Genomic DNA, 25,635 nt, shown 5'->3' with positions numbered 1-25,635 from the left:
AAAGCCTGTTTTAGGCACGTTTACCCAGAACTACTACTGTTCGTTGTTTTCACACATGAGGAACTATAGTTCCTCTTAGCCATTTTAGGCCCTTTCCCACCTACAGTCCTGGTAGTTTTCCTTTAGTAACTTTCTAGATGAGAACTCTTACGAGGAACGGACACCCGATGTGACTTTTCCCCTGTTGCAGTCATATTCACAAAAGTTACCACCATAGTGACATCATCTAGTATCGACCATTTTTATTCTGACATGATTGGCACGTGCGATTCAATAGCAACAACAATAACAACAACAACAAAATCAACAACAACCGACGGAGGATGCCAGGATTGGATCTACATTCTAAACTTTTGTTAGGGCTGTTTCACACGAGCTTTGGCTGCATCTGAAAACATTGGCAACTGCCTATTCAATTAATGGTTTAAACCACAGCATTTTGGATGAATGGAACTAAGGAAACTGGTCACAGAACAGTTAAAAAAGCACATTATTTCATCCTACCTCCTTCTACAGCCCCCGAAGGCAGCATTTTCCAGTTTTTGGACGCTGTCTGTGTCTTCAGGATACGGTTTGAGACTGGGCACGAGAACCATGAGAGCAGAGCTCCGTGCTGCTGCAGCCGAAGTGAGAGATGAGACAAGCAATCAGACTACCACACAGCACACGCTGAATTTAGCGGACATGATGTTAAAAATGCACTATAAACCTATTTATCAACATGATCTTTTACAATAAAGGCTTTTATGACTCAACATAAATTACTGAACTGAAATACATTTACTTAAAAAAGACATTTTGATACAAGTTACCCACGCAGTAACAGGCACGCAATACTTCCCTCATGTAAACTAGATTTCATGACAGTTTAGTGTATAATAAATTTCAATTACCCACTCTCGATAAACATCTGATTGTTTATATCCGTCATCCCAGCAAAAAGTCGATGCAGTAATCCAGAAATCACTTAATTTTCTGTATAGTCACAAAGTACAGATGCGATGAAAACTCAAAGCGTGTCTCCCGAAGAAGTCACATACATACATACATACAGTATGTGAAATGGGTGATTCTCTTTGGATACTTTGTTTGTTATATGTTATTTCTGTTAAGGAAATTGTAAAATTAGTGCAATTCTCTGAGTAGCAGGCTAGCAGCTAGTTGTTTACTATTGGTGGCTGTGGAGTTCCTCTCCTTTCTCAATGCTGGTTTTTGACCAATCACAGACCACAGCACCTCCCACAGTTCCTATATGTCCCAAAACTATCTACTCCGGATTAGGAGCTAAAAATCGCCCTAAAACAGCCCAGAGGAACCATAGTTCCTCAGGTGCGAAAGCGACAAAAAGTATTAGTCCTGGGGAGAAGTTCCAAAAATGGGCTTCAGTACCGCCAGTGAGAGAGGGCCTTTAGAGGGACTTTTTTCATTCCTACTCCAGGGTAGGTACTTTTTGGGAGAAGAGGGATTGTTGGAGGTGCTGCAACCTGAGATTGGTCAAACATGTATGATGCACAAAGCAATAAGAAACACGAAGAGTTGGCAGTCGCAATGAGTAAACAAACCTGTAGCTGCTACTCAGAGAATTGTGCAAATTTTCCAATTCCCTTAAATAACACAAAACAAACAAAGTACATAAAGAGTATTGCCTGTTTCACATGTGTGTTTAAGGGATGAGTAAAGCTGCTGCGTCACTTCAACAGGAGACATAGTTTGAGTTTTCATCGCATTTGTACAGTGTAAGCGTGTGTACTGTGTGACTATAAGTTATTTCTGGATTACTTCATTTATTTTGTCCTGGGATACAGGACATAAATAATAAGATGTTTATCATGAGTATATTTGAAATCTATTATAAACTTATATTAATTTGTATTAAGATGTCTTTTTTTAAGTTAATGGGTGAGTAGTTCAGTACAGTATTTTATGTTGAGTCATAAAAGCATTTACTGTAAAAGATTGTGTTGATAAATAGGGTTATAGTGCATTTTCAGCAAGTTTTCCACTGGTTAAAATAGGCGCCTCATCTCTCCTCTCATTGTGACTTCAGGGACACAGCACTGCGCTCAGTGTAAAGACTGTAACCTGAAGACACAGTTTATGTAAAACAGCCCTAACAAAAGTGTAGCTCTGACCCTGGTGTCCTCCATCGGTGTGGTTGATTTTTTTTTTTTTTTTTTGTTGTTGCTACTGAATCGCACATCTGAAGAAAATGGTCAACACTTGATGACGTCAATACGGGGTTTCCTTTTGTGTGTGCGAATGCAAGAGGGAAAAGTCTCCTTGGGTGTGCAATTCCTCTTAAGAGTTCTCATCTAGAAAGTTTCTAAGGGGAAGGTACCAGGACTGTATGTGGGAAAGAGGCTAATAATACTGATCTGATCAAGTATTACAGGCTAACTGCTCTTGGGTGGAAATCAATCCAGAACTAAGCCATTTTGGTTTTTATTAGATATTTTTCAACACTTTCTTTGATTTCATATGCAGACATAACTATGAGCCATTCGTAGGTTGAATTCCCGGAAAAGTGCAAACACTGTGGCTCCATAGCACTATCATAACATTGCTCTGTGTGTTTGAGCACGTTGTATCTCACTGCATCTCTAGTGGAGACTCAAGTGAAATGCACCAGGCTATCTTCACACTCTCTGGGGACTGTCAATTTGTATGTCTGACAGGCCAGTTTATAATTACATCCATTATTGTTGTCCCAATACTCAGATCCTCTGACACGAAAGCAGATGGCAAACTGCAGCATGGCACCTGATTGCATGATGAAGGGCGGTACGGGTAGGTGAAAAGAAAACATGTCTGACTCTGGATCAGCAGCATCTCTGTACACGGTACTGAGCCAGCACGCTTTACTATCTGCACTGCTCTTCCAGTCTGTGAATGAGTAGCGTACCGTAACCTCCTTCTCATAGGCCAGGTTTAGTACTTGCACAATTCCGATAATTCCCAGCTCAGAACAAAACAACTGCTCCAGGCATACTCGCTGATGACACAAGCGCCTCAAGAAATCAGGTTCGGCACCCATATTGTCAGAGAAGAATGGCTGAAAGTAGGGTAAGGACAGCTCTAGCTTTTTCCTGGAGGCTAGCTCAGAGCTTGCCAGTAGTCTTGTGATGACATGAATTGGCACCGAAGGGTGCTCACTGGCTTTGAAGAACTTAACATCTTCCAGATCCAACCCTAGAGAATCCACAAAGCGGACCTGTACATTTCTGCAGGTATGTTCGTCTGTGGAGGATGAGAGTGATTTTGCCCGTCTCCTCATGATGGGCTTAGGCTTTGGTTCGCAGGACAGTTTACATCGTACAAAAGGCTCCTGAGGAGGACCTGGTTTTGGGCTGGGTGGCCGTATTGCCACCGGGGTCCTTTGTGAAGCTGGTTTGGGGTCATAGTTGTCTCGAAGATAGAAGGTCTTGACAGGTTTAGACACTGCATTAAAGCCACTTGTGACTTGCAAGGCAGGTCCTGACCCATGCCGATGTGATTCCATTCTTCCTGCTTTTATTCACCCTTTCTATGGCCAAAAGGAGGACCTGTATTAGAAGACACCATCTTTATCACAATACAAAATGTAGCCTAATTTTATCAAATTAAACCTGGTGTTGTGATTGATTCACTACATAATGCTATTAAAGGAATAGTTCACCCAAACATTTAAATTCTCACCCTCATGCCATCCCAGTGTATGACTTTCTTTCTTATACAGAACACAAATGAAGATTATTAGAAGAATATATTAGGTCTGTAGGTTCATATAATGCAAGTGAATGATGGCACAAACTTTGAAGCTCCAAAAAGCACATAGGCAACTTAACCCTATAACGTTCTGCTCAACTGTTTGGTAGAGCACATTTTGAGTCACTATATCTTATTGAAAAATGTGTTGAAGTTAACTGTGATTGAGCTATCTCTACCACTCAGTTTAGGTATGTGTGACGAGGAGGAGGGCGTGGCTGGGCCGTGAGGGTGCACGGCCAGCACTAAATCAGCTAATCAGCAGGAGAGTGAAATAAATGGGAGCCAGAGACGCCAGTTCATGAGAGAGAGACGCATGTGGCAGCACTGCATGTGTGTCTGTGTCCTTATGTTTTATGATGTTTTAAGTTAGTTTATATCATTAAAGTTTATGTTGACTGTTCAGCCGGTTCCTGCCTCCTCCTTGCCCACCTTTACCCGTTACAGTATGTTATGCTAAAAAAATCTACTAGATGTGCTGTGTCTTTAAATAGTGTGTTTTTTCAGTTCGCCTCCTTACAGGAAGTTAGCGACAAGAAAATCACTCCAGACATTTGGCGGAATTCTCAAAGGTAAGCATATTTTTTTGACGTATTATGGTTTCAAAGGTCTTACTGAACAGAATTATGTAACTTGATACAACAACAAAAAACAGTCTAATAAGGGTCAAATATTTTTCTAAAAACATGCTCTACCAAATGGTTTGTTTGTCATTTTATGGTAAAGGTAGTGAAACTGTAAGGCTGGCACCAGGATGTCTACACCCAAAAGGTGCCATTTCTGGTAAAAGTCAAACAACACACCCTACTGAGCAAAGACCATAAAATGCAAATCTCACTCACATCTGCTCCCTCTATCACCTCAGGTCACTTTAGAGTCACCAAAAACTAAGTTATGACTTATCCTGTTCTGTAATGTAGAAGGTTTTCTGATCATACATGTTTGGTATCATTCAAGAGGTCTCAGTGCAACTGGTAAAACGGTCTCATTCCCTTTCAGCAGAGTCAAATCACAAGTAATTTAAGAACTTAGTAAAATACTGTATTCTATCAGGGGCATGCCCCTCCCAAGTCTCTCACAGGAACCATATGCTGTATGCAGATTAGGTGCATTCTTTGTAAACATCAAACAACCTACTCAATTACAAGTTTCAAAGGTCTACAACCCCCTAAACTGTAAACCAAATCCTGAATAACATCAAACAAACACATCTGAAATAACAATAGAATCGTTTGGTATTTAAGGAAGGTTGGCAAGGAGCTCGGGGAGTCTGTAGTCAGATATCCCACGCTTATCGCTGTGTAATTTTCTATTGCCAGGTATGTTTCTTCGACTTGGCTTTTATTTTTAGGAATGTTTGTTTATTCTGATCATGTGTTAAATTGGCATTGATTGATTTTGTAACTTACGTTTTAAATCCTACCTGGCAAATAAATTGTTACTTTTTGATTTATTTATTCTGTATTCCTCCAAAATCATTTATAACTGGTAGATTTGAGGGAAGCCTTTTGTTTCCGCAAAATTATGTCCAGGATAATGATCGTTACTGGAGCTTATGAATAGGAGAAAACCACATAAGACTATCAGTCACTGCTTATCACCGTCTTAGAAAGTTGTATGAAATGTGACTAAATAAAACTATCATCTGGTTATAAGCAAGCAGTAGGCGGTCGAACCAGATGATATTAGTAAACCCTGCAACCACTGACTATGAACGGAATGGCCGATTTTGTGTCCGTGAGATCTATGTAATTAATCGGCCGGCATGTGACTCTGAGCGACAATCGGGACCCGAATGAAAGGATAATGAAAGTTAGGAGTAGAGAAAGTTCAGAGTAATCAATATCTTAAAAAGATCAAGTTAAAAGAATGATCGGAAATCAATTAGATCTTAAATCTAAAAAGAGGTTCAACTTAAATTGGAGTCAGATTAATATAAAATTGGAGTCAGATAAAATTAATAACAGAGTCAATTGATAAAGTGCAAATTAATAAGTGTTTTTGCTTCAGCGCTCAGAAAAGACAGAACAACGCAGAAACCTTCAGCCATTTTATTGGAATCCAACATCGGATCGTTTTGGCCCCCCTTTTTACAAAACTAAGCTAATGTAATTAAAATTAACTATTTGCCACGAAAGAAAAAATAACTTCTGATCATTCTTTGTTATTAATATGATAGCTTTAATGTTATTCCATTATATATAAACAGTATGCTGAAATCATTTTATAAGTTTATTTAACTGTCTAAAATCATGCTCAACCAAACTGTTCAACTGTCATTTAGTGATAAAAATAGTAATACTAAGATAATAATTTACGTTTTGTATGAAATTGATATATGCTGATATACTAACATATTACTAGCATTATAACTGTACATCGTTTGTAATTTTTATTTTTATTTCTGTTTTACAAACAATAGATGGACACTAAAACATTTTACGGTGCAAGGCCACACACTTTTCTGGCCCTTATACCAGAAAATCCTCAAGACTCTGATGCTGAGCTGAGTGATGACGATGACCAAATAGAGCAGTGGTTCCCAACCCTGTTCCTGGAGGCCCCCCAACACTGCATATTTTGTATATCTCCCTTTTCTGACACACCCAATTCAGGTTTTGGAGTCTCCACTAACAAGCTGATGAGTTTAATCAGGTGTGTTTGATTAGGGAGATATCCAAAAAGTGTGGTGTTGGGGGGCCTCCAGGAACAGGGTTAGGAACCACTGAAATAGAGGATCCTGATTATCAGCCCACACAAGCAGAAGAGACAGGGGCACTTCCTTTGAATCCATGGATGAGGAGGATGTTGCCTCAAGCGCATCTTCTAAACCACTGCCCCGTAAGAAGAGGAGAAAAGGGAAAAACACCCTAAAACCGTTTCCTTGGCAGAGCCAGAAGACACCCTTGATCGAAGTTCACCCTCGGGTTCAAACAAAGGCACTAGGAGAATCTGGAATTATGAAGACATTGAGGCATTCCAGGTTCCTGATTCAAGATTTGAACCCCCTGATGCTGTAAAGACACCATTCCAGTACTTCAAAACGCTCTTCACTGACAAGATGATTGAACATATTACTCAGCATACCAACCTGTATTCAGCCCAGGAGTTGGGGGATCCAATCAAGACTAGCCCTGAAGAGATTAATGATTTCCTGGCAATAACACTCTTCATGGGTGTTTTCAGCTTCCCATCCTTGGAGGACAACTGGCACCACAAGTCATGTTTTAACGTGATAGCTGAGATCATGCCGAAGAAAAGATTCAAGCTGTTATGCTGGTTCATTCATTTTAATGATAATCAGCAGTGTGGATGAGGTCATGGTGGCATATAAAGGCACAAGGGCTGGCACTCTCCGTCAATATATTGCCAAAAAGCCAGACAAGTGGAGCTTTAATTTGTTCTGCCAGACCAGTTCATCTGGCATCATCCATGACATACTGCTCTATCAAGGCGCATCCACATTTTTCAATGTTACCCTAAGTGAGCATGAGCAGGTGCTACCTCTAGGGGCCAAACTGGTGACAACATTATGCAAAACCATAACACAGTCACGGCTTTCAGTTGTCTTCTATGACAACTACTTCACCAGTTTCAACTTGGTCCAGAACCTGCACGCAAATCTGGTGTGACAAGGAGGAGGGTGGGGCCGGGCCGTGACTATGCATGCCCGGCCCCCAGTCAGGCTAATCAGCCGAGGAGAGGAATAAAGGCAGATGGATGCGGCAGTTCGGGAGAGAGAGAGAGCCACATGCAGCTGCCGAGTGTTTATGTTTGTGTCTTTTTGTTTTAATTTTACATTAAATATTACTTTGACTGTCCAGCCGGTTCCCGCCTCCTCTTTTCCCCTTTTAACCCTGTTACACCTGGGTGTCAAGTGCATCGGCACTGTCCGATCAAACCGCATCAGTGGTGCTCCCTTGATGACAGACAAAGAGCTGATGAAGAAAGGACGTGGAGCTTTGATTACAGGTCTGCTGAAGGGGTGACTGCAATGAAATAGTTTGACAACATGACATGCTGGTACACATGTTCAACACCCCAGCCAAGTCAAGGCGATGGTACTTCCCCTGTTCGCATACATCCTTGACCTGTGCATCTCAAATTCCTGGCTGGTCTACAAGAGGGACTGTGGCCTACTGAATGAGAAACCAAAGTCTCTCAAAAGGTTCCGATTGTCAGTCGCCCACAGTTTGAAGCAAGTCAACAGGCCAGCATCCAAAATTGGCTGACCATCATCCTCCTCTCCACCACAGATGTCGTCTCAGAAGAAACACTACTCCCAAGGTCCTCACAACCACAACCAGATGTGTGCTACGATAGCTGCGGACATTTGCCACTTCACTGTGACAAGCGGGGTCGGTGCAACCTCTGTGTCGAGATGGAAATGTCAGAAATGCAATGTTTTCCTGTGTTTGAATGCAAACCAGCAATGCTTCGTCATTCATACCACCAGAAATAAAGTGGATCTAATGCCCAGAAAACATTTGTGCTGTTGCACCATCACACAGATGAGCAAGTCTGATTTAGTTCTTCAAAATGTTAGCATTTTATTTGACTTTTTGAAAACGTTTTTGGTATTTGTAAATGTATTGATACTTTTACCATGAAGCGACATCTCAGTCGTTTGGTAGAGGCCTATACTATACTATGGGATCTGTTAAAAAAACAAAAAAACAAAACAAAACATTGATTGTTGTTATTTTTGCCCCAAGGAATTAAAAAATGCAAAGAAAAAAAAAATTCCATTGCTTTTTTCTTAATGAGAATGTTAAAGTAATCCATATGACTCCGGTGGCTAAATACATGTCTTCAGAAACTACTGTATATGCAGGGTTGGGAGGGTTACTTTTGAAATGTATTCCACTACAGATTACAGAATACATGCTATAAAATGTAATTTGTAACATATTTCGTTAGATTACTCAAGGTCAGTAACGTATTCTAAATACTTTATCCTAATTTTAAATATGTAATCCCGTTAAATGTATTTCGTTACTCCCCAACCCTGCTGTACATGATAGGCATGGGTGAGAAACAGATCAATAATTAAGTCCTTTTTTACTATAAATCTCCATCTTTGACCAGGCCCGACCAGATATCATGAAGAATGTGAAGCGGCGCAAAAAAAAAAAAAAAAAAAAAGAACGTGGAAGTGAAAGTGAAAGTGGAGATTTAGAGTAAGAAAGAACATATTGATCTGTTTCTTACCCACACCTATTTGTCTGAAGACATGGATTTAAACATGGACTTATTTTATGCTGCCTTTATGTGCACTTTGGAGCTTCAAATTTCTGACCACCATTCACTTAAATTGTATGGACCTACAGAGCTGAGATATTCTTCTAAAAATCTTTGTGTTCTGCAGAAGAAAGAAAAGCATACACGTCTGGGATGGCCTGAGGGTGAGTAAATTATGAGAGAATTTTCTTTTTTTTTTTTTTTTTGGGTGAACTATCCCTTTAATTTCTTCAGTGTGCTCATCAGAAAGGAAAGGAAAACTACACAATTTGAATGCATAAACAAAACCCTAAAACCTTTAATTAGAAGGCTAACAAAGTCTAACTAAAGAGTCAAAAGTAGCAAACAAACGAACAAAAAAAAAAAAGCACTTTTTATCTACAACTGGATGGTATGAAATACATCAACAGCATATTAAGTTGGTTTTATCGACATGACATGCAAGCAAACATGCACTATAATCAGTTTTAAGGCTATTCATTTTCACATCTGTAGAGCTGAAAAACAAATTCTTACCTTAGGCTATGAGAACTTCCAAAACGCTATCAGTGTGAGCAGTTCAAATTAAAATGCCCCACAAAATGTTAATCTAAAAGTGGATACGACGTTTTCATTCAGCTTGGTTGTAAAATACAGCCAATAAGCAACGATGACATTTAGCTATCCCGCTGGGAGGTGTAGTCTCGCACACCACAGATTATTATTAGACCACCGTACACAAGATAAGACATTCTCTCGCCCTGTCTATAAATAATGCACGCAACGTTTACATTCAGTGAGATCCCAATCGACCGCGAGTAATTACAGTATGAACGCTAAAAACACTCTCACCCCTTTGGCACTGCTAGCAACGAGCGACGCGTCAACGACGCGTTCCGTTCCGCACTGCAAGCGCAAACACTGAAGAACGCTGTATTGTTTTCATTAACGAAGTGGTGCGCGATCTAGAAATTACAGTTTCGTTGATTACATGGAAGCGTTCCAGTGTGTCGCGTCGCGTCGCGTCGCATCGCTCACTTGCAGTGTAGATGGGATGTCAGACATATACAGTAGTTACAGTATTATGTACAGTGATTCTAAACCTGTGACACTGTTGTGTTGACTACATTTCCCACGCAACCATGCGCCCTTTAGCATCCACACAGCTGGAGTAGACGCCTACGTAAATATCCTCGTTTAAAGGCTTCCGACAGCTACCCAAGATCGATTACTGTATAACGTGAGAGAGAATTGAACAAACAGATTAATTGACCGATGCATCTCATTACAGACAGTCTTATCAGGTCGTCGCTGAATTATTTACTACAGATCGATGCAGGTGCACGATGGATTAAATGGAGCAGTGTGTGTGAGAGAGAGACTGTCGATGGATCGTGGGAGTAATCCTCACATGTACGAGAGAAATGGATAAACCTTGTTAAACGAGAGATTCCGTGGCTTCAATACGAGATAACATTTCTGTTCTAGGTGGTCTGGACTGCTTTGAGAAATGCCAGTGATGGGAACAGTTTTACAGGAGAATCAGAATAAGCTTGTTTCATTTGATCAGCCAAAAACTAAAGGGTTGGGACATGCACCAAGGTAAGACAATCGGTTACCATAACATAACCTTACCTTAAATTCAGGTCATGTTTTATTCACCTGTCAGGTACTCATCAATTTATGATGAAGTAGCTCGGATGAGTGGCAAAGCATCTTTAACATTTATAACAAACGTCTAGCTGCTTTTTAAATGGCATTTGATTGACAATTATCTTTTAATGTTTTGAATGATCTTGACCAATCTCCCTTTTTCATTGAAAGAAAGAAAAGCACACAGGCATCTTTGCATCCACCACATAACAGTGGCATCAGGCTGTCATCTGAAACTGTAAGTACTTAGTGATAAGGTCAGTTGTTAACTTTATTCAGATAATTGATGAATTGGAAATCTAAGATGGACATGTCTTTCAGTGTTAGAAAATACCTGTAGGGTACGACGGGGTAAAGGCACACATTAAGGAAAATTAGCTTTTTTTTTTGGTCACAAAGGGTATCAAGGGTTAAATTGATATTTTGTAAATGCAGAGGCAATAGTTATAGGGATTAATTTGTCAGCTTATGCAAATACTTTTGAGACAGCAAGATGCTTTGCTTTGAGGAACAAATTAAGATAATGCTTATTCAAAATAACTTCAATAATCACTTCAGAAAAGGGTGCATAATTTCTTGTTCATTTCAATCACATTTTACATTTTGTTACATCTTAAGTATTCAATAAACATATTAATCTCCATTGTGATTGGATCAGTCAATGTGAGCCCACTTAGAACACTTTTCGCAACAAATCTTTTCCCCTGCTATTGTGTTGGGGTCATTTTTGACCCGGTAGAGGTAAATCATAATTATTAAATACCACATAGTTTTTCATACGGGAACCAAACTTTGTGACTTTGTCAAGACTACCAAAATACCCATACACACACACATACTAAATATATATATATATATATATATATATATATATATATATATATATATATATATATATATAAGATAAATTTCAGATTTTAAAATTATTTAAGAGATATAACCATTTTTATAAAAATTGTTACATCGATTAAAATTGACCCGGGCATCAACTGTGGCTTTACACATGATATTATGCAGATATTTTCCCACATTGATGAATTCGATTTTTCTTAAAAATACTTTACTTACATTTAGCCTCTTTCCTATTCTCTCACACATTTTTTTTTTCTTTGTCTCAGAATGGGACTGCATCTTGTTTACAAACATGCACACACATACAATCTCACGCACACACACACACACACACACACACACACACACACACAGAGAGAGAGAGAACTGGCAAAACAGATGTAACAAACATAACAAATAAACTATATCAAAGGAAAAACTTTGTAAAGATAGGTGTGGCAAGAGCAAAAGTTCAAGCATACATAGTCTGAATAAGGGTTGAAAGGAGAAAAGTCCACATTTTACTCTGCTGCCCCCTACAGATTGATCTGATAATGAACCAGCTTGCAGCATAATCACACATCATACAGCAGTTCATGCAACAGAATACATTTTGTTTAAAAACATTGTATACAAGTACAGATGTTGTGTAGTTGTGTTGTAAAGTTGTTTTGATGTTGTTTGGCTTGAACAAAATTATTTGGTTGCGTAGATTTTGACTACTGAGTTGTTTTTCAGCAGCAGTGAGTAATTAATTCATATGAAAGTTAATAGGAGAATTACTAGAAATTCTCGCTTTATATAAATTTAATGCAATATTAATTTTATATTCTAGTGAAATTTCATATAAACCTTCAGTTATCACACTGGTTTAGCTGTAGTGAAAGAATATTTTGTTAAAGAATTTCTCAATTTAAAAAAACAAAACTGACATCATACATAATAACATTTATATTTTTCAGTTAACGTGCCAAAAATATAGATCTTTTTACATGTATGAACAGCTAAGAAGTTAACAATGAGCTACAATATGGTTTTTGATTAAAACAATTGGATTATGAATGTTTTATAAGCTTAAAACGCCATTGGGTCAAAACTGACCCACAAATGCAAAAGGTGTATGCAAATTTTGAATGCAATTGGAGCGTTAAGAAAAACAATGTGATTTATATGGGCCTTTAGTCCCTGCAGCAGGGGGGCTTTTTACCCCAAATACTATCCTTTCTCTTATTGGACTGTTATTGAAAATATTTTGATATAATAATCACCTTGAACAAAATTGAAAATGACAAATAAGTATTTTGTCTCAAAATAAATGTGATAATTTCCAGGATATTCATTAGCTACATAAATTTGCAACATTTTAAAAATGATTAAATATTAGATCAAGTTGCCTCAAAATCAACCTTTAGGCTGTCAGAGAGCGATAGCGAGACAAAGAGACCCAAGAGCAGAGGAACAGTTCAAAGGATTTATTAACAATAAATAAATGTGCTGGCGAAGAATATAACAAAACACACAGAGCAAACCAACAAACTCACCGGAGCTGCGACAGTACCCCCTTGGTGCGGGACCGGCTGAAAACTGCCCTCAAGTCACGGTATGTCAACGATACTCCGGATAAATCCACCGGTTCAAGCAAGAACAGTGTTGGTTGACCAGTCTATGTGTGGGTTGTGCCTTACCAACCAAGGATGCCCCAACACTACCGATGCCGATGGAGATTGGATCAGGTAAAAGGACAAATGCTCCGTATGATTTCCAGAGATGAAGGTGACTGGCTTGCTGGACTGGGTGATGACAGACAGGGGCGTGCCACTGAGGGTGTGGGCGGTGATAGGTTCATCCAATTGGACCATATGAAGCGGCCATTTGGAAGCCAAGTCGATGTCCATAAAGTTTCCTTCAGCTCCGGAATCCACCAGGGCTGAGGCCATGTGACAGGTAGATCCATACTGCAGCCGGGCCGGGAGAAGTGTACGAAGTCCGGGGGCTTTGTCCAAAGGTGTTGCACTCACCAGTAATCCCCTTCCTACTGACAAATGGTGTCTTTTACCAGACAGGAAGCAGAGAAATGACCAGACTGGTCACAATGAAAGCATAGTCCATGAACGAGGCGTCGCTGCTTCTCCTTATGTGAAATCTGAGTTCTCCCGACTTGCATGGGCTCTGTGTCGCGCCGTGATTCTGGTGACCTGGCCGAAATAGTGGACCGGGTAGGATGGCCAGCCACCCGGGTAGGTGGAGAGTGGCGTTGATGGCGGCGACGGCGTAGGGCCAGACATTGATCGACTCGGATAGCCAGATTCACCAAATCGTCGAAGTGTGGAGGCAGATCCAAAGGATAGATTTCATCCTGGATGTCATCCGAAAGCCCATGCAGAAACTGGTCCCACATGGCTTGGTTGTTCCACTCACAAGAGGCAGCCAGGGTACGAAACTCGATAACATAATCTGAGACAGTCCGGATAAGACCCTTGCTGCCTCCTGACCTGGCCGAGTGGTCAAAAACTGAGATGTCTGTTGTCCCACATGGCGTTTCCCCCATTCACTGGCCCTTCCGGTGAGGAGTGTGATCACACAAGCCACCTATATTGTCTCCGACAGGAAAGCGGAGGGCTGTAACTTGAAGAACAGCGAACATTGTGAAAGGAATGTGCTACAGGATCCTGCCTCACCTGAAAATGGTGTAGGAGGAGGGATACGACCCTCTGAGCGCCCAGAAATGTGGGGAACCACCGGAGCCGGTGAGGGTGCTTCCTGAGTGGGACCAGCATCGGAAGCTCAGCGAGCTGCAACGCCATCATCTCCAGAGCCCGGTTAGATGCGGAGATCTGATCCTGCTGATGTCCCGGTAAAGCTCCCTGCTGAGAGAGGGTGGAGCGAAGAGTAGACTGCTCCGCTGGGTCCATACTTGGCTAGATTGTTCTGTCAGAGAGCGAGAGCGAGACAAATAGACTCGAGCAGAGGAACAGTTCAAGGATTTATTAACAATAAATATTAGAGTTGGGGTGCTCGAGTTTGGACTCGGACTCGAGTCAGTCATGAGTCCAATTTTAATGGACTTGGACTTGTCACAGACTTGGATTCTTTTTTACTCGGACTTGACTCGGACTCGAGCCTTTGGGACTCGAGATTTTTTTCCGAGTCCATGACATTTGTGATACAATGAAAAAATAAAATAAATAAATAACAAAACAGAAATTAATGAACACGTCCCTGTCTGCATGCAGCTGTATTAGCCACTGAAGTCATAGTCATAGCCAGAGTTGTTTCACTGTGTTTAAGCAAACACACGCACACACACATACGCACATGCACAGGCACACTCATCAGTCAACCAATATGCTTGAATGTTACTACAGAGACTACTGTATAACATCGACTACTGAGGTGACTGGCACGACGAAAACATAAAGATGGGTATGTATCCAATTTAATAGAAACTAAACAAGGCAGTTTCACACGACACGAGACCTGACAACTGGTCAAATTGCATGTGGCTTTTGTGCAGCCAAGATGGTGCTCGCATTGTGGTTTCATCGTGGTTAAAAACTTAAAATCAAGAACTTCTTTGAGTCAAGTCACCCACATCATGTTTCTCACAGTTTATTAAAAACTGCAGATCGAAATAAAAATAGTATTAATATTGGATATTAAGTCTTTTAGGCAAAATGCATCTACACATGTCCATAATAGCTTGATGAATTAACTGTGTAACTTTTTAAATAGTCAGGGGGAAAAAAGCGTTATTGCTAAAGCAGACAGCAACTCTAAACATATAAACCGCACCTATTTATTACCGATTGACTATTTTCAAAGCATTGACGAGCTGCTTAAAATACATTCTTTTACAGCATTTGCCACCATTCACAACATTCAACCATGCACAATATAATATTAGGATATTTTGGGCAGTGAAATGTTTTGTTTGTAATTTAATTATAGACTATAAAATAAATGTATTATTCGATGACAGAGTTAGTGTATGGAGCTAAACTTCATGTTACAAGATGAATTTAGTTGGTTATGACGTTTTTATTTTAAATGTTTATTTTTATTTATTTTTATTGTAAACCATCGAGTAACTTATGCACGTCTTTTTTTAGCCTACATCTCTGACACTTTTGAAGGACAATTCTGTTAAATTTATGACTCGATTATTATTCTCCATGTTTTTTTGGTTAAAGAAGAGTTCAATGACATTTTCTTTGGTTGGTATTTAAAGATTTCAGACTGATTGCAGACCAACACATCTGTCGCTCAAGCAAATATCAATTATTATTTTTTAGGTTCTGCGGCAGCTCCTGCAAGACGCACACGGACGCATTAGGGATTTAGGTACATGAGCAGCACGCAGAACTGCCCTGCACTGTGCAGTTTCCCGCAAATTAACTAGTAAATCATGTCCGTGACGACATGGCCCTAATATTATCAGTGGGCTTTTCCAGTGTTTTTGAATGTAGCATTTGCAGTCAAATCGTGGGTCGTAACTTCTCAGCGAGTGCTAATTACTACTGTGTGGACTCATTTATATATACTCTATTTTCCCAGATCAGTCAGCAGATAGAGAAAAAACATTCAGAAAGAAATCTCAGTATAGACTATTATTTCTTTAGATAGGGATCATTTTAAATAAAACGAAATTAAATTGAATTGACACATTAAGTAGAAATAAAAAATTAAATAAAATTCGAAATATAACCTTGGTTGTAATGACTAACGCAGCTTTCACATTCTTTAGTCTATGTTTGGGTGGAGGGGAAAAAGCAACAAATAATTGAAATGTCAACAGAACGCAATAAGAAGTGTGTTGAAGGTCAGTTTTGTCTTCATACACCTAAAGCATATGCTTTCATTCTGAAACTACTTTGAAGTCTATTCAGCAGGACACTAATCATAAAATATATATATGAAATGCAACAGAGGTGTTTTTGTTACATTTATATTGACAAACTGTTTTTCTTGTTTAAAATAAGCTTAAAATATTGATGTTGAGTTTACGGTTACAATTTTAATTCAGATTCATGAACGGATTAATTTGGACTCGACTCGGACTTGGCCTGTTATGCACTTGGTCTTGAGTCCGACTTGCCCCTTTTGGACTCGGACTTGGACTCGATTGTTTAAAGACTAGGACTTGACTCGGACTCGACTAAGGTGGACTCGAACCCAACACTAATAAATATTCACTTCAACTGTGCTGGCGAAGACTGAGGATCCCAGCACTGGCTGCAGTAGCGGGGAGAAGTTTGTGGATGCGTGCGTGCCGTGGCCGCGCAATGGACAAATCCGTGAATAGCAGACTGGAAGGCAATCACTGTCCCAACACACGGGCATAGACGAGGAATCCTCTGTTGAAGACTCATGAGCACAGAGAACAAGCGTACAGCAGACTGGAAGGCAACCACACTCCTGACATGTGGGCAGAGATGGCCAACCAAACAGATACACGAAACAGGACCAACTAGGCAGTGAGAGTGAGGTAAGTACTTCACATCAAACAACAATCTAGCAAAGATACTGAGAACACGAAGGGCATAAGTAAGGAGTGAATCAGTGGAGAACCATGTGCTGCTAGCACACTAATTAGTGGCATGATCACTAATTCCCATGGAACACTGATCATGTATAAGACATGAGGGAGAGAAAATAACAAAACACACAGAGCAAACCAACAAACTCACTTGAGCTGTGACATAGACATTACACACAATGATGAAACTGTGGTAGTTTTTGATGCTATTTAGTGTTTTGGGAGAAAATAAAATCAAAGGTGCCTTTTACCCTGGGGACCTTTAGCCCCGTTGTACCCTACTGCTCTACAAAGCCAAATCACTGTAACTACACCAACACTGAAAAATGGCTTCAAAGTTTTTGATTGTCTGGCCAAACTCATTTAAAATATACTATTCTTACTCTGTTTCTCTCAGTGTGAGCATAGTATGTTGAGCCAAACCTGTCTATCACAGAATAGATAATAGTCAATGATGGGGGTTTTCAAACTTTTTGATGTTAAGGACACCCTTTTTAAAATATAAAGGCATCTATATATTTTCATGTACAAAGACTCATTTATGTCGTGTGAGGAAAAAACAGTAAGCAAGATATCATAAAGACAAAATTAAATAATTATTTTTCATAATGCCATTTTTCTGAAGCCACAAGATATAATTAAAATAAAAAATTGTTCTCTGACTTTTTTTGTGGACCACCTAGCACCCCTTTGGTGGCCCCTGGGGGTCCCAGATTCATGTTTGAAACCCCCTGGTCTATGAGATCCAATTTCGGTTATTGCTCAATTTTGACAAAATATGTAGTTACTGCATTGCAATTTTACAGGGCAGAACAGATCTTAAGGTTATAATGGGTGTGCAGTAAGTGCTGTTTCCTTCATGTCTACAGGACTCTCATCAAAGGTTAAGAAGGACAAGACCTAATAAAATGTCGATCATGGAGGACCCCACAGACAGGTTAGACCAGTATCTATCTGATACGATCAATTTAAATATATTTTTTCAGGGATGAACTGGAACTACAAAACAACCCGTGACCTATGCCAGCCTATAATTACAGACAGTGCCTCATTTCCCAAAAGCATAGTAAGCCTAAGTAGATCTTAGAAACGACCGTACAAATCATCTTAGAATTAAGGGCTGTTTCCCAAAAGCATCGTAACTTAAGTAGTACTTGAAAATGGTAATATGTTGACGAATGCTGTGGAGTAATGGTAGAGCGCTAAGAGCATCATTAGGACATAGACTTATGCAGACACCTACAGGACAATCGCAAAATTACACTTAATACAATTTAACACAGTTAATGTTGAGATTCTCAGACTTTATGCAGTAGTTTACAATGTGACCATGATACTTCAATTTTTTATTTTGTTCATTTATATTTAAATATAATTATATAGGTCTACTTACATCAATTAGCCTACATAGGCCTATTTTTGTTATCTAATATATAATAATACAGTATATAATTTAAAATGAAGGCATAAAACAGATAAATTAAATTAAATAAAAATGTAAAATATATGTAAGATCAAATAAATAGGCATAAATCAAATTACTTACACAAATTTGCAGAACCATGTAGCTGGTACTAAGCAGTCGCATAATCGTATTACAATTTAAACTTTTTACGTAGAGAACACTCTTAAGAGCTATGATTGATCGTTATCGGGAAACGAGGCCCTGGTGAACAATCCCCCACCCCACTATATGAATCACATTATGATTAAAATACAAATAATTGTGCCACCTTTGATATGTCTTAATCAGCTGTTTTATATGGAAAGGCACCACAATTAAATTACACAATTTATAATAATAATAATAAATATAGCCGCAAGCGGCAATCATTGGGGGCCAAGCAGCCATGGACCTTTTTCACAGTGCAATATTTGGTTTTTGACAGGGGTCTTTTTGGTGGGTTGTACTGTTGTTTAAAGTGTTTTGATATCATTATACAGACAAAACATTGAAAAAAAGCATCTTTCAAAAATCAGTTGACAGCAAACTCCACAAAGCACAAGCTGTGAATATGAGATGTGATCGAAGACCTTTATATGGCTTCATAAATCGCATGCAGTTGAAGAGACTGTAAGTCTATAATGTATTATACTGATATTTTTTGTACATAAAAGGACTGGTTGTAAACCAACTCGCCCAATTCTTCTTTTAGAAAGAATTGAAGCTACTCCGGAGTACAGTCCAAAAGTATATTGTGAAGTAAAGACTGTACATGTGAGGATTCTGTATGGTTTCTGTGAGAAAAACAGAAATCAGCATAATAAATAGTTGTACAAATCTAATATGACAATCCAGCAAAGCAATAATACTGTAAAGAATAAATGTTGTCATATTACTTAAAACAGGTTTTAAAGAGGTAAACTAGGGCAGGGCGATATGGCTTCAAAAATTAGCTCAAATGTTTTTTTAGCCTATTGACGATATTCACACAAAAAAGAAATATATACTTTTTTTCCCAACATGAGGATGTACATGAATGTTTAAGGGGAAGTGTATTTTACAGTTGAAGTCAGAAGTTTACATACACTTAGGTTGAAGTCATTAAAACTCATTTTCTAACCACTCCACAGATTTCATATTAGCAAACTATAGTTTGGCAAGTCGTTTAGTACATCTACTTTGTGTATGTCACAAGTAAGTTTTCCAACAATTGTTTACAGACAGATTGTTTCACTTTTAATTGACTATCACAGTTCCAGTGGGTCAGAAGTTTACATACACTAAGTTAACTGTGCCTTTAAGCAGCTTGGAAAATGATGTCAAGCCTTTAGGCAATTAGCTTCTGATAGGCTAATTGGCTAATTGGAGTCAATTGGAGGTGAACCTGTGGACGTATTTTAAGGCCTACCTTCAAATTCAGGACCTCTTTGCTTGACATCATGGGAAAATCAAAAGAAATAAGCCAAGACCTCAGAAAAAAAAAAAAAAAAAAAAATGTGGACCTCCACAAGTCTGGTTCATCCTTGGGAGCAATTTCCAAACACCTGAAGGAACCACGTTCATCTGTGCAAACAATAGTATGCAAGTATAAACACCATGAGACCACTCAGCCATCATACCACTCAGGAAGGAGACACATTCTGTCTCCTAGAGATGAACATAGTTTGGTGTGAAAAGTGCTAAACAATCCCAGAACAACAGCAAAGGACCTTGTGAAGATGCTGGAGGAAACAGGTAGACAAGTATCTGTATCCACAGTAAAACGAGTCCCATATCGATATAACCTGAATGGCTGCTCCAAAACTGCCATAAAAAAGCCAGACTACAGTTTGCAAGTGCACATGGGGACAAAGATCTTACTTTTTGGAGAAATGTCCTCTGGTCTGATGAAACAAAAATGTAACTGTTTGGCCATAATGACCATTGTCATGTTTGGAGGAAAAAGGGTGAGGCTTGCAAGCCAAAGAACACCATCCCAACCGTGAAGCATGGGGGTGGCAGCATCATGTTGTGGGGTTGCTTTGCTGCAGGAGGGACTGGTGCATGTCACAAAATAGAAGGCATCATTAGGAAGGAAAATTATGTGGATATATTGAAGTAACACAGCTCGGTTGCAAATGGGTCTTCCAAATGGACAATGACTCCAAGCATACCTCCAGTGTTGTGGCAAAATGGCTTCAGGGCAACAAAGTCAAGGTATTGGAGTGGCCATCACAATGCCCTGACCTCAATCCGATATAAAATTTGTGGGCAGAACTGAAAAAGCATGTGCGAGCAAGGAGGCCTACAAACCTGACTCAGTTATACCAGTTCTGTCTGGAGGAATGGGCCCAAATTCCAGCAACTTATTTTGAGAAGTTTGTGGAAAGCTACCCAAAATGTTTGACCTAAGTTAAACAATTTAAAGGCAATGCTACCAAATACTAACAAAGTGTATGTAAACTTGGGAATGTGATGAAAGAAATAAAAGCTGAAATAAATCATTCTCTCTACTATTATTCTGACATTTCACATTCTTAAAATAAAGTAGTGATCCTAACTGACCTAAGACAGGGAATGTTTTCTACGATTAAATGTCTGGAATTGTGTTTAAATGTATTTGGCTAAGGTGTATGTAAACTTCTGACTTCAACTGTAGGTACTGTAACAAGTCAACATTTTCTTCAAGTCTTTTCACTATTATAATCACCTTTCAACTTTTTTTTTAGAGAAAAAGAAACAGCATAGAAACAGCAAGTATTATAATTAGAGTACACAGTTTTAGATGAAAAAGGTATGTTACACCGCAGGACACTGCTGACAATGCTTGAAATTGTAATGTCAACTACCCACGTAACTTTGTGTAAATGTTTTAGTGCAAAAAAATCTAAATCAACAATTCTTTCCCCAGAATATGTGCAAAAGTGAATAAAAGTTAAAACATCAGCAAAAATCAAGTAGAGCAATTTTGAAATAAAATAAATGATAAATAAAATAATATTTAAATAGGGCATATAAACAAATATAAATATATATAAAGTATAAACACATAACTCTTGGAAAGTAGATTTTTGCAGATAGAATAGTTTGGTTATTTACATTTTAATTGCTAATATTTTCACTTTGTGCGTCTTTATATCTGCAGTTTGAATTCCTTCCTCAGATTATTCTTGACAAAACATGACAAGCCAAGTTTCATACCATCTGTTAAACAAAGTAAGACTAAATATTTTCATGATTTATTTTTGCATTTCTGTCAGGCGTGAGCATTATTCAGCAAGGCATGCAATCTGTGTCTAATAATTCTGTGACACGAAGCGGCATTTAAATGACAAGTAATGCAGTGCGGTCTGAATAAACTATGCAGATTACGGTGTAGTGCTTATAGCTGTACTGTTTGCCGATTTTATGTACACTGGTGTTGTTTTATTTGTTGTATAACTTGCAGTTATTTGTGATTTTGTTATTATTCAGAGCTCATCTTATACTTTTTGTGATTAACATTTTCTATTGATTCATACATTAAACAAAGAAAAGCAAAACATATATACACAGAATTAACATTTAACCCCCACTATTACCCTTCCTCCTCCCAATCCCCAACCCCATCCTGAGCCTCAACAAACATTCCTGTGGTCACATATGAGTTTATTCACACACACACACACACACACACACACACACACACACACACACACACACACACAAAAAAAAATATATATATATAATAATCACACACATTAACGACTATACCTCTCTCTCCAATGCCCCTCCCTGAGAGCCCTCGAAGAATGCCAAATATTTGCCCCATTTCCCCACAAACAAGTCTAAATTCCCCAGTCTTCTATATGAGCCTTCTTTGAAAGCCGCCACCCTCCCCATCTCTGAGCACCACTCCTGAAATGGGGGTGCTCCAGCCAACTTCCATCCCCTTAAAACAATTTGTCTGGTGATCATGACAACTGGTTAGGACCCAATTTTTTATGTGTTTATTCCCTATATTGATGACTGCCCCATCGCCTAAAATACAGAGTCTGGGGCCAAATTAAATTTGAGTGCCCAATACATCACATATAAAACTCTGAACCTTCAACCATCAAAAAACATGGGTTGGATCTCCATCTTCTGATTGGCATCACCAGCAGGTGGGTGTGTCTTTAAGAACAAGCCTATACAATCTAGAGGAGGTCCAATAGAATCGATGTAAAATCTTGAATTGCATAAGGCGCACCCTTGCATCTCTAGATGCAGACTTGACGTTTTTTTAGAATCCTAGCGCACACTCCCTCCTCCAATACCAAGTTTAAATCTTTCTCCCATAATCTCTTGATAGAAGTTGAAGCTCCATCCCCCAGACTCTGAATTAGCAGGGAGTAATACACTGATGCCTCATGACCTTTTCCAAAGGCAGTAATCACCACTCCCAGAGTATCTGCCACTTTATGGGAGTATATTCTACTCCCAAAAATAGTACAGAGCAGGTGGCGCAGCTGGTGGCACAATACCTATAGAACTGAGATCTGGGAATCCCAAAATGTTGAACCAAATTTTCAAAGGATCTCACCACTCTCATATAGGTCACCAAATGTATTAACCTCCCTCACAATCCACTCTGTCCAGCAGAAACGTGACTTATTAATACATAATTTTGGGTTCAGCCATATGCTCGAGGCAACATTTAAATAAATGTCAGAATTAAACACTCTGGACACTTTTGTCCATACCGAGTGCAAATGCGAGATAAAGGGTGTAACTTAACTTCTCTTATTAGTTTGATAGAAAGGCTTTGCAGTGCCGAAATAGGGGCAAGAACTTCCTGTTCAATAGGGCTCTCTCAGGTGGAAGTGTCCAATGAGCCAAATGTCTGAGACCGAATGCATGATAATAATAACAAAATCTTGGGTAGGCCTAGCCCACCTTTGTCAGTCGGCCTATGCAGCTTACTGAAATGTAATCTGGGACGTTTACCATTCCAAATAAAGGACTTCGCTATGCTATTAAATTGCTTGAAATAAGAGAGGGGGACATCTATAGGGAGAGATTGTAACAGGTAGTTGAATTTTCGATAACAATTCATTTTAATTACATTAACCCTCCCAATCATCGATAAGTGTAATGAAGCCCACCTGTTCACATCATTCGAAAACATTTTATTAAGGGATCAAAATTAACTCTTAACTAAATCACACAAATTTGCTGGGAATAAAATACCCAAATACTTAATGCCCTGTTTGGGCCACTGGAAGGTGCCCAGCTAAAAAGCCATTACCGGGCAGTACGCTGTCAGAGCCAAAACTTCAGATTTAGACCAATTAACTCTGTATCCCGAGAACTTAGAAAAGGAATGAATAATTCTGTGGAGGCAAGGCATAGATCTAGTAAGGTCAGAGACGAATAATAAAATATCATCTGCGTAAAGCAAAAGCTTATACGCCACACCTACCGCCACTACCCCTGGAAAATCATCCTCCATACTTATCGCGGCTGCTTAAGTAATCCATTAGTTTTTATTGCCGCTACCGGGTGTCTATAAAGTAGCTTAATCCAAACAATAAAACTATTCCCGAACCCGTACATTTCCAAAATCTTAAAGATAATTCCATTCTACCATAACAAATGCCTTTTCAGCGTCAAGTGAGATGGCAGCGACCGGAGTCTGATCATTCGCCACTGACCACACGATATTGATGAAACGCCTAATGTTATCAGAAGAGCTACAGCCTCGAATAAACCCCACCTGATCTATATGTATAAGACATGTCATAACTTTACTTAATCGGTTAGCCAAAATTTTTGACAGTATTTTAACGTCTAGCTGGATCAGGGAAATTGGATGGTAACTCTTACACTTGCTTGGATCTTTGTCCTTTTTAAGAATTAGACTGATCGGAGAGTACCGTGACGCCATGCGAAGGGCAGATGTGTGAGAGACAGCTCTGCGCACTTTGCTAATTTTTTTAAAATTATTTTCATGATATAATCTGGTGAAATTCGATACACCCAGTTACAAATTTACTGTTTGAGGTAAACATGGCAAAGAAGTCAAAATTCTCGGGCTCTGGAGACATTAAAAGACACTTACGGGTTCAAGATCCCCGGTCCCAGACAGGCCTGTGGACCGGGGACTCGATTTGGATGGTGCGGCGGGAGAAGGAATCCAGTTGACGAAGGTACTTGCGGACTTGGAGGATCTCGCTGTAATACGTCGATTGATTAGGGTGATGGAAAAAAAAACATTCTCTGAGCTAGTCACAAGAGTGACAGATGTTGAAAAACAAATCGATTTTTTGGAGTCATCAGAGAGGGAATTAGCCGCTAATCCGCCTGCGACCAAAGTTGATTTGGAACGTGTTCTTGAAAAGCTTGTAGATCTTGAGAATAGAAGCCACAGGAATAACATTCGAATTGTTGGAATTCCTGAGCATGAGGAGGGCAGAGATATGGTGAAATTCCTAGAGGAGCTTTTCCCGAGTCTGCTCAACATAACAGGCCACAAACTGGAAATCGAGCGAGCTCACAGAGTCCCAGCTCACAGATCTGCTGAGGGAGGAAGGCCCCGATTGATTCTGGCCAAATTTTTTAGATCATCTGATAAAGATCTCGTTGCGCCAGGCGAGGAGCACAGGAAAGCTTTCTTGGAAGAATTACAATATTTTCTTGTTCCCGGACATTGCGAACTCGACGAGAGAAACGCGATTGGTTTAGGGAATGCAAGAAACTCTTACATCAGTGGAAGATCACTTTTGCTCTGATGTTTCCAGCCAGACTGAGAATAAACACTAAGGACGGCAGCAAAGTATTTATATGTCCCAATCAGGCAATGTCTTTTATTGAAACAATGGGTGAGTAACCATTGGGTGTTTTTCTTGTGAGTGGATTGACTCAATGTACATACTCTGGCTTTCGGAGGAAGCTGGGTGCCATTTTTGTTTCCTTTTGCGTTGTGGATTAACACTTTTCCTTAAAGAAACTTCTGCATTGACAGAAGATCACTTTTACAATGAACGGATGACTGCAAAATATCTATATGCCCACACAAAGGATGTCTTTTATAAAGTTGGTGGACTGTGTAAATCATGGGATATACTTTGATGCGGCCACTGAGTGAATTGACTCTTGACTATCCGAGGAACCGGGATGCGTGTTTCATTTCCTTTTGTGCTGGTTCCACCTAGTGATCGGAGCATGTTTTATTAAATAACATTACTTCGGGACAGTTATGGATGAA

At 39.3% G+C, this 25,635-nt stretch overlaps 2 protein-coding genes across 4 annotated transcripts in view; one reads left to right on the top strand and one right to left on the bottom strand.

Annotated features, from left to right (window-relative positions):
- Window positions 1–1,995: 1,995 nt before the first annotated feature.
- ppp1r3db (protein phosphatase 1, regulatory subunit 3Db) lies at window positions 1,996–9,644 on the bottom strand. Of its 2 annotated transcripts, none has more exons than XM_051676588.1 (2): window positions 9,502–9,644; window positions 1,996–3,542 (listed from the first exon to the last, which is right to left on the bottom strand). In XM_051676588.1, exon 2 carries the CDS (start codon window positions 3,497–3,499, stop codon window positions 2,612–2,614), a length of 888 nt encoding a protein of 295 aa, XP_051532548.1. In that variant the 5' UTR covers window positions 3,500–3,542; window positions 9,502–9,644; the 3' UTR covers window positions 1,996–2,611. The 2 variants fall into 2 exon arrangements, with proteins under 2 accessions (XP_051532548.1, XP_051532549.1); XM_051676589.1 differs by having other exon boundaries at window positions 1,996–3,523; window positions 9,502–9,522.
- A 147-nt stretch (window positions 9,645–9,791) lies between these two features.
- fam217bb (family with sequence similarity 217 member Bb) overlaps window positions 9,792–25,635 on the top strand; it is a 30,726-nt gene continuing 14,882 nt past the window's right edge. The window contains exons 1-3 of one of the 2 annotated variants that reach the window (XM_051676582.1): window positions 9,792–10,566; window positions 10,793–10,855; window positions 17,854–17,921. In XM_051676582.1, the coding sequence (XP_051532542.1) occupies window positions 17,893–17,921 (29 nt within the window). In that variant the 5' untranslated portion in view covers window positions 9,792–10,566; window positions 10,793–10,855; window positions 17,854–17,892. Of the gene's footprint in view, window positions 10,567–10,788; window positions 10,856–17,853; window positions 17,922–25,635 lie in introns of both variants that reach the window. The other variant, XM_051676581.1, reaches the window with a different exon arrangement.

The sequence above is a fragment of the Myxocyprinus asiaticus genome, chromosome 37 (assembly GCF_019703515.2).
Source record: "Myxocyprinus asiaticus isolate MX2 ecotype Aquarium Trade chromosome 37, UBuf_Myxa_2, whole genome shotgun sequence".
Taxonomy (NCBI): Eukaryota; Metazoa; Chordata; class Actinopteri; order Cypriniformes; family Catostomidae; genus Myxocyprinus; species Myxocyprinus asiaticus.
This window is presented reverse-complemented; position numbering and strand designations above follow the sequence as displayed.